General features: G+C 42.8%; 1 protein-coding gene and 1 pseudogene across 4 annotated transcripts in view; one reads left to right on the forward strand and one right to left on the reverse strand.

The window, feature by feature from the left end:
• LOC102489590 (translation initiation factor IF-3, mitochondrial pseudogene) overlaps positions 1-523 on the reverse strand; it is a 1,134-nt pseudogene extending 611 nt beyond the window's left edge.
• Positions 1-8,788, forward strand: part of CLSTN1 (calsyntenin 1) — a gene marked incomplete at its 5' end in the record, with an annotated part of 50,399 nt that overhangs the window by 26,870 nt on the left and 14,741 nt on the right. For all 4 annotated transcript variants that reach the window (XM_014586581.1, XM_014586584.1, XM_014586583.2 and 1 more), the window contains 3 exon segments: positions 3,639-3,887; positions 4,275-4,396; positions 7,675-7,837. In XM_014586581.1, the coding sequence (XP_014442067.1) occupies positions 3,639-3,887; positions 4,275-4,396; positions 7,675-7,837 (534 nt within the window).

Genomic DNA, 8,788 nt, shown 5'->3' on the forward strand with positions numbered 1-8,788 from the left:
TGCTGAACCTGTTTATTCTTTGTGTCCAAATCATGTTGTCCAAGATTTGAAGAAATAGTTAGTTCCTTTGTCAGGGCTGGTCTGGTTCTGGGTCTAGCCTTCTTCTGCTCCCCAAGCCATAGGTACTCTTGAATCTGGAGTCCGGGCATGAGCTGGTACTCCGGGGGCCCTGTGCTGGCGCTCCTCTGAACTAGTCTCAGTCCTCGCTCATCCATGATTCTAATCGTAATCACATCGGCTCAGTGCATGTTTCCCAAATCATGGACCTTCTCGTCAAAAACGTGAAAAATTCGCTAGTGAATTTTTCTTCCTGTGTTACTGAAAGCTGTTTCAGTCTTCTTTTCTTTCATGCTAGAGGTTTTCAGCAGTGCCAAAAGCTTCTACATGAAATATTGGGCAGACTCGGGAAGACAGCTGTGTGGGAGCTGTCCTCTGCACAGTGTTTACCAGGGCATCTTCCAAGGCAGGTAGCAGCCGTCTTTATGGTTTGTAGCGTTACTCTCTTTAGAAAAAGAGCAGCCATCTGTTTTAGGAAGAACTGTAATCATCTCCCGTCAATGAGAAATAGCTCTTCTGTAGACAGCGACAGATCTACAGCAGACTCCCTTCTCTAGACTCTCCTGTGAAAACTGCACTGGCCATTCCATTTCTGGGAATGACTGTACTCTCCTCTCGACTGCAGAAGCGTCGATCAGTGTCCACAGCTCCTTTCGGGGCATTCTTCTGTTTATCCCCCAAACTAAGCCAGGTTTCTAACACACCTCTCCCTCTGTGGAGCTCAACACTAAGGACTTCCACAGTCCACTTCATCTTTCTTTGTATGTAAACACTTAGAACAGTCAGTTTTTTTGATGATCCAGGAGACTGGAAACTCCATGAGGCAGGGAACAGAGCTTTTTATGCATTACTGTGTGCCTGGTATCATAGACAGCAGTTGATATTTCAGATTCTTCTCCCGAACTCTACTTTCCCTGGAGAGCTTCCATAACCCGTACTTGTCTTCTCAGTTAAGAAAACTGATCTCACTCTGTTCAAGACTTTTATGCCACGAAGCTTACTGGATGATAAAAGGTGATGAAAGGCATCCCACGGTCACGTTGTGACCTTCCCCAGCAATCTTACGCGTCTGTCCTATTTTTTCTATTCACACTATTCTTTTTTATGGTATTAAACGAACATTTTCTCAGCAGAACAGTTTATGATTAGGAAGAATAGAAAGAATTCGTGTCTGAATGCTTACAGTGCACCAGGCACTTCCACATGAATTTAAACTTAAGCTTTCCACCAGGCCTCCGAGGTAGAAGGTTTTGACCTTATTTTTATAGGGGAATTGAATCTAAGGGATATTCAGTAGCTTGCCCAATGCTGTATGTTTAGGAAGTGGTAGAGCTGAGATTTCAACTGTGGTCTTACCAATAAAACCAGGCTGGTTCAGCATGCCATGCTGCTCCTCAGAACGGGGGAATCAAGGACCAAGTGACTAAGAGAACTCGCAGGCTCTTTTTTTCTGTGAACAGATTTTTTTTTTTTAATTTTGGACTTGGTGGGACCAGCAGGTGGCGTGGTTAAGATGCTGAACTTGCACATGACTGACCACAGTTCAAGGCCCAGACCTGATGGCTTGCTTTCTCACTTTCCCTGTCTCTCTTTGATGAGCACCATGCCCCATAGCAAATTAAAATAATAAATAAATTAAAGTTAAATAAAAATAACTAAGAAAATTTTTAAAAATTAAAAAAAAAAACTTCAACTTGGTAATGTATAACAAAGATTGTAAAAAGTTTTTCATGTCCTGGGACGACATAATTGTTATGTTGTTGGACCCTCACATGGTTGACCACAGTTCGAGTCCTGGACCCAGTTGCTTGAAACTCATGCTGGGCACATGAGCATGCGTGCCCAAAATCCTGAGAAGAGAGTGGAGGAGAAGGGATTGCAGCGTGGCCATCCTCCATAGGGGGTGGTATCTTACTTTCTGTCTGTCTCTGTCCCTCCAGCAAGTACATGCATCCTATAGCAAATATTTCAACAACAACAACAATAAACATTTTTTCATGTTTTTAGTAATCCCTTTTCTAAGAATTTATTCTAAGTGAATAATCATGTGGACACACAGGTGCTCACCATGGCAAGGTTTATAATAGAAAAAAAATGAGGAACAACTTCTTGTCTACCGGGGAGGTTGGTTTAAATAAATACGGTTTATCTGGGCAGTGAAATGCTATTCAGACATTTTAAATTATGTTATGGAAGAGTAACAATAGGAATATATGCATGTAGTCTGAATATACCTAGCCAGACTCCATTTTTACAAAATTATATTGTATACGTATACATTTAGAAAGAGAGAACTGGCTGGGACCAGCGATTAGCGTAATGGCCATGTCTCTGGACCCATGTCTCTGGACTCCCATGTAGTCAGCTGTGGTTTGAGTGCCGGACCTAGCGGCTTAAACTCACACCGTGTGTGTGTGTTTGCATGTCCAAGGTCCCAAGAGGAGAATGGAGAAGGGATTGCAGTGAGGCTAACCCCCTAGGGGGTGATTTCTTGCTTTCTGTCTCTCTGTCTCTGTCTTTCTGGCAAGTGCAAGTACCCTATAGCAAAAACCTCTACAAAACACATGCCCTATAAAAAAAACCTTAAAAAAAAAAAAAAAAAAAAGAAGAAGAAGAAAGGACTGGCAATGTTTATGCCCAAATAGTATATATTTGGGCAGGATTAAAAGACTTGTGTTGGGGGCGGGGGGGCTAGACTCTCCCGTGTGGCTGGGCATGGTTCAAGTCCCAGACCTAACAGCTTGCTTTACCACTTTCCCTTCTCTCTGTGTGTCTCTTGTCAAATTAAATAATAATAAATAAAATTAAATAATTCTTTTTAAAAAAGATATTTTTTGTCTTGCCCTCTCTTTATAAAAACATCTGCAGGGGGCCAGCAGTTAGCGTAATGGCTATGTCACTGGACTCCCACGTAGTTGACCGCAGTTCACGTCCTGAACCCCGTGGCTTAAACTCACGTCGGGCACGTGTGCATGCGTGCCCAAGATCCCCAGAGGAGAATGGAAGAGAAGGGATGGCGGGGGGCGGGGGTGATTTCTCGCTTTCTGTCTCTCTGTCTCTCTCTCTCTGTCTGGTGAGCGCACACGCCCTATAGCAAAATCCTCTCAAACAAAACAAAACAAAACAAAACAAAAAAACATCCACAGTTATTTTATAATTGTTATTTCTGGTAATTAAAAACCTTTATTTGGGGGGCCAGCCAGTGGCGTGGTGGTTAAGGGGTTGGATCCCACATGGCTGACTCTATGGTTTGAATCTCAGACCCTGCAGCTTAAAAAACACGCCTGGACCATGTGCATGCATGCCCAAAATCCCAAAAGAAGAAGGGATTGTTTGTGGTGTGCCCATCCCCCCAGGCGTGATTCAGTTTTTCACTTTCACCCCCCCACACACACAAGTGCACCTGTCCTATAGCAAATTACACAAAAACAAAATAAAACAACTTTTATTTTTGGAGAAAGCAAACTGGAACTAGCAAGTAGTATAGCCACAAGGTTAGGATGGTCCCTTAGGGTGCTTTTGAAAGGCGTAGGTGCATTTTACCTCCTTCACATCGTTTATGTGTACATCTCTGGTTTTAGGTGCGGCGACCGGCACTGCCGAGCTGCTTCCCTCCCCAAGTAGCTCCTTGAACTGGACCATCGGCCTCCCCACTGACAATGGCCACGACAGTGACCAGGTCTTTGAGTTCAATGGCACTCAAGCAGTGAGGATCCCAGACGGCATTGTTTCAGTCAACCCCAAAGAGCCTTTCACGATTTCTGTGTGGATGAGGCACGGTCCTTTTGGCAGGAAGAAAGAGACAATTCTTTGCAGTTCAGACAAAACAGGTAAGTCATTTTTCTCTGTAAATAGCGGCACATTGGGGTGTCCAGGGGGGTAGACGCTGGAGGCAGGTGACTTTACCTTCCCAAAGCCTCCTGTAGGCTAGCTGTCGTGTACACTGCTCTGTATTTCATGCCAGGCGCATTTTCTCCATGGGAGAGAGCGTCGGCATTTGGACATTAGTCATTTTTACCCAGTGGGTTGTCAGCAGTTACGATGGGCCCAGCTTCGCAGGAAAACCCAAGTGTATGTATTGCTAAACTCTGCCATGGCCCCACTGGAGAGTTAATTAATGCAGATAAAATTGTGTCTTCAAAGTCTGTTAAGAAATAGCTTTTATTTCTCTCTTGGCTCTCACGTTGGCAGTTTACCCATAGAAACTGTCTTTGCAGATATGAATCGGCACCACTATTCACTCTACGTCCACGGGTGCCGGCTGGTTTTCCTCCTCCGGCAGGACCCTTCTGAGGAGAAGAAATACAAACCTGCAGAATTCCACTGGAAGTTGAATCAGGTGAGTGAAAACCCATTAATGGTTATCTTTTTTCCCCAAGAATTATTTGTTTGATTTTATTTCCTATTATTATTTGTATTTAATTTGACCAGAGAGACACAGACAGAAAGTGAGAAAGCAAGCCACTGGGTTCAGGACTCCAAAGGTGGTCGGCCATAGGGGAGTCCAGTGCCTTAACCACCACACCACCTGCTGGCCCCATGATTGCCCTTTAAGAGAGATTAACAGTGTGCTGAAACCTTGCACATTCCTGGCTTGTCCAGCCAGTGTCTATTCATGAGTTTGTGATTTCTGTGTCTGTGTGTAATAAGATAGCATATTAAATCCATTTAGCTTTTTTCCACCGGAAGCCTAAGTATTTTTTTCAGCATGTATGTATTTTATAGATAAAGTATTGAAATAAATATTGTATAGTTTAAATTCAAAATACTTGTATTGAATAACAGCAATTACTTAAAAAGTTGGAATTGAAATCCTTATTTTTATTTATTCTTAGCTTAAGGCCTTGGCTCCCAAACTGAGCCAAAGATCCCTGGGGTGACTCAGCAGTTCAGAGCACTGAGGGACAGTTTAAATTTCTAAGGAAATCAGGACAGTTTACATTTCTAAGGATATAACAATCCCGACATTTTTCAGATTCCACACAAACTGCTAGCTTGAGGTAGTTTAGAGGTTTGACATTTGATCACATTGCATTCCTTTCGATGATGTCATGTCTTTGTACAGCCAATTTTCCAACAGTTGCTATGATAAAAAGCAAATCCATGTATAATAGGAGATCAGAGAGTGTATTATAAACCAAGAAAGCTTTCTCATTAAAATTACAACACAATTTCTTCTCTTGATACAGTGTTGGGACAAGCAGGGAACCTTTAGCCTGGGCCTGTTAGTTTTATTTGGCTCCGGGGGTCGAGTGGGCAAAAGCTGATGTATAGTATATGTGCCTGTAGTCTCTAAAATACATGGTCTGAAATGGTCCCAAGATAGATACAAATGTAAAAGCATAAATGGGAAAGGAAGAGAGTATGTGATTGTAGGTGAAGGATTTGTCTCCTACTGATGTAATTTTTTTTTAAAGGTTTTTAGGGCACATGTGCTTTTACTGGAGAAAGAGAGACATAAAAAGTGAGAAATCACCCCCCAGGAGGGATGGCCATGCCAGTTTCTTCTCCTTCATTCTCTTCCTGGGATTTCGGGTGCACATGCACACACACCTGTTGTGATTTTTAAAAAATTATTATTTATTGGGCCAGCAGATGGCATGGTGGTTGAGGTGCTGGACTCCCACATGGCTGACCACGGTTCAGGTCCCAGACCTGGTGGCTTGCTTTCTCACTTTCCTTCTCTCTCTGTCTCTCTCTGGTCAAACTGGAAAATGATGATGATAATAAATAAAGTTAAATAAAATAATTATTAAAAAATTATTATTTATTTTACTTGTTGTTATTACTATTATTTTAATTTGACCAGAGAGAGTCACAGAGAGAGAGAAAGGGAAAGGGAAAGTGAGAAAGCAAACCATCAGGTCTGGGACTTGAACCATAGTTGGCCATGTGGGAGTCCAGCACTTACCACTCCGCCATCTGCTGGGCCTGCCTGTTGTGATTTTCAGGCTGCCTGATCTGGGACTTGAATTGAAGTTGGCCATGTGGGAGTCCAGTGCCTTAACTATCATGCTACCTGCTGGCCCTACTGATGTAATTTTTATTTACATCAATCACTTCTTCTCAGAACTTTTACCACATTTTCCTCCAAGCATCTAAGGAAAGATAGTCTGGAAAAATGTGTTGAACATAGATATTGCAGAAATTTCCATTGTAGTAATTGTAGTTTGTATTACATATTTAGTTTCTTCTGATTACATGTTATAAAAACTTTATTGTGGGGGGACCAGCAGATGGCATAGCGGTTAGATTGTTGGACTCTTACATAGTTGACCTGAACCCAGTGGCTTAAAACTCATACCAGGCACATGCACGTCCATGGCCAAAATTCCAGGAGGAGAATGAAGAAAGGGTTGTGGCATGGCCATCCTCCCTGAGGGATGATCTCTCACTTCCTGTCTCTCTGGTGAGCCTATGTGCCCTATGGCAAAAATCTCTCTCAAAAAAAAAAAAAAAAACCAAAAATAAAACTTCATTGTGGGAAGTTTTTGACATCCATAAAACTAGACAGATAAGTATAAAAAGTGATCATTAGAGCGGACCGGCCAGTGGTGTGGTGGTTAAGGTACATGGCCAACTGCGTGGTTTGAATCCTGGACCTGACAGCTTAAGAAAATCCTGAGAGTAAAACAGAGGAGAAGGGATTGCAATATGGTCGTCCCCCTGGGGCTGCTCTCTGTCTCTGGCAAGTGCAGGTGCCTTATAGCAAAATTGGCAAAAAAGAATGACAGTATAAATCTTTCATCTAGTAGCTTCAGCAGTGAACAAACAGTTCTTGGTGAATCTTATTTTATCATTGTTACCCCTCACTGTTAATAATTTTTGTTACTCTCAAAAAATTACTTAATTTTCAAGAGATCCTAAATGCGTCATTTCATTCTCTGTAGACATACATATTTTATTGTGTAGTTCTAAAAGACAAGCATATGCTTATCTTTTTTTATGGTGTAAGAAAACTAGCAGTTGTTATTATTGTCAGATATCCAACGTTCACATTTCAGATGGTTCTATACATGTGTTTGTTTTTATGATTTGCTTATGTGAATCAGAATCTGGATAAGGGACTGCTCTGCAGTTGGTTTGTGTGTATTTGCATGCTCGTTCATGATGGGGAAGGAGGTTGGTTCCGTGTGGCATGCTGTCTGGCTGGATGCGCTTGTGTACTTAGTCATCAACTTGGAATTGAGACACAAAGTGCTTGGGTTATTGTGTGCCTTGTTCTGAGATGAGCGGCGCTTTTTATTTTGATCAGAAAAGGAATGGCCACTTGGCAGGCCGAACCAGCTGCCGAATAAGCACCTTCTGGTGCTGTGCTCTTGGCGGAGCCGAGCTGGCAGCTCCCTGTTTTGGAGCCTGTCCTGTGGCAGGTGAGCAGCGAATGCCACCTGGTTTGGTGTACCCTAGAGATGATGCGTTGCCTTGGCTCTTTTTGGTGAGCTCTGTTTACAGAATATTTTGTTGTTAGACTTCTTAAAAATCCTTTTCATGTTAGGTAGATAGTCATTACGGTTGACTTGTTTTCCATATCTAGTCATCTTGCTCTCACTGATGTGTCTTCGTTTGAGAAGAAGGGTTGATATCTCATGATCCTAACCCTTCCCTCTGTCTCTGTAGGTCTGTGATGAGGAATGGCACCACTACGTCCTCAATGTGGAATTCCCAAGTGTGACGCTCTATGTGGACGGTGCTTCCCAGGAGCCCTTCTCTGTGACTGAAGATTACCCTCTCCATCCGTCCAAGATCGACACGCAGCTCGTGGTTGGGGCTTGCTGGCAAGGTAATGGTCATCAGTACGCCCCCTTTCCACCCAAGTCCCGCTCCTTTACTGCAGCCGGGCGTTCCACTTGGTTCTCTTGCTACTGTCAGGAAACACCTGAAGCTAGGGGGCTGATAAAAGTTGAGACGTACTCACCTCAGTGTTAGAGGTCCAAGTTCCGGGGCCACTTCTGGTAGGGTCTTCTGGCTTCATCCCACCATGGTGGTAGGCAGGAGAGTGTGGGCTGTTCCAGCCGTTCTCTTTCTCACATACACACACTCCCGCTCCTCATAGCCTGCCATGAGTCAATCATGAGGGCCCTGCCCTGACAACCTTAATCCTAATTTCTTCCTAAAAGCCTACCTTTCAGGCTCACCCCACAGCCTAGTAGTTAAGGTAGTTATCCCACATGGGATAGGAGAATGATGAAGCATTTGTCTCTTACCGATGTAATTTTTATTTAATTCTTTCTCAGAATTTTTACTGCATTTCCCCCCTAAGAACTTAAAGAAAGGGGGACCAGCAGATGGCGTAATGGCTACGTCGCTGGACTCCCATGCAGTCAACTGAGTCCCAGACCCCGTGGCTAAAACTCACACCAGGCAGATGCGCTTGTGTGCCCAAGATCCCGAGAGGAGAACGAAGGAGAAGGGATTGTGGCATGGCCATCCCACCTGGGGGGGTGATTTCTCACTCTCTGTGTCTCTGTTTCTCTTTGTCTTTTTGGCAAGCGCACGCAACCTATAGCAAAAACCTCTCCAAAAAAAAAAAATATAAAGAAAGGAATCATCTGGAAAAATATTTTACAACATCAATAGATATTGCAATACATTTTCATTGTAGTAATCATAGGTTATATTACATATATAGTTTTTAAAGAATTATTTAATTTTACTTACTATTTTTAAAATTATTTTATTTAACTTTATTTATTTATTCATTCATTTATTTATTTCAATTTGACCAGAGAGG

This window comes from Tupaia chinensis, unplaced genomic scaffold (assembly GCF_000334495.1).
Source record: "Tupaia chinensis unplaced genomic scaffold, TupChi_1.0 Scaffold000146_1, whole genome shotgun sequence".
Classification (NCBI taxonomy): Eukaryota; Metazoa; Chordata; class Mammalia; order Scandentia; family Tupaiidae; genus Tupaia; species Tupaia belangeri.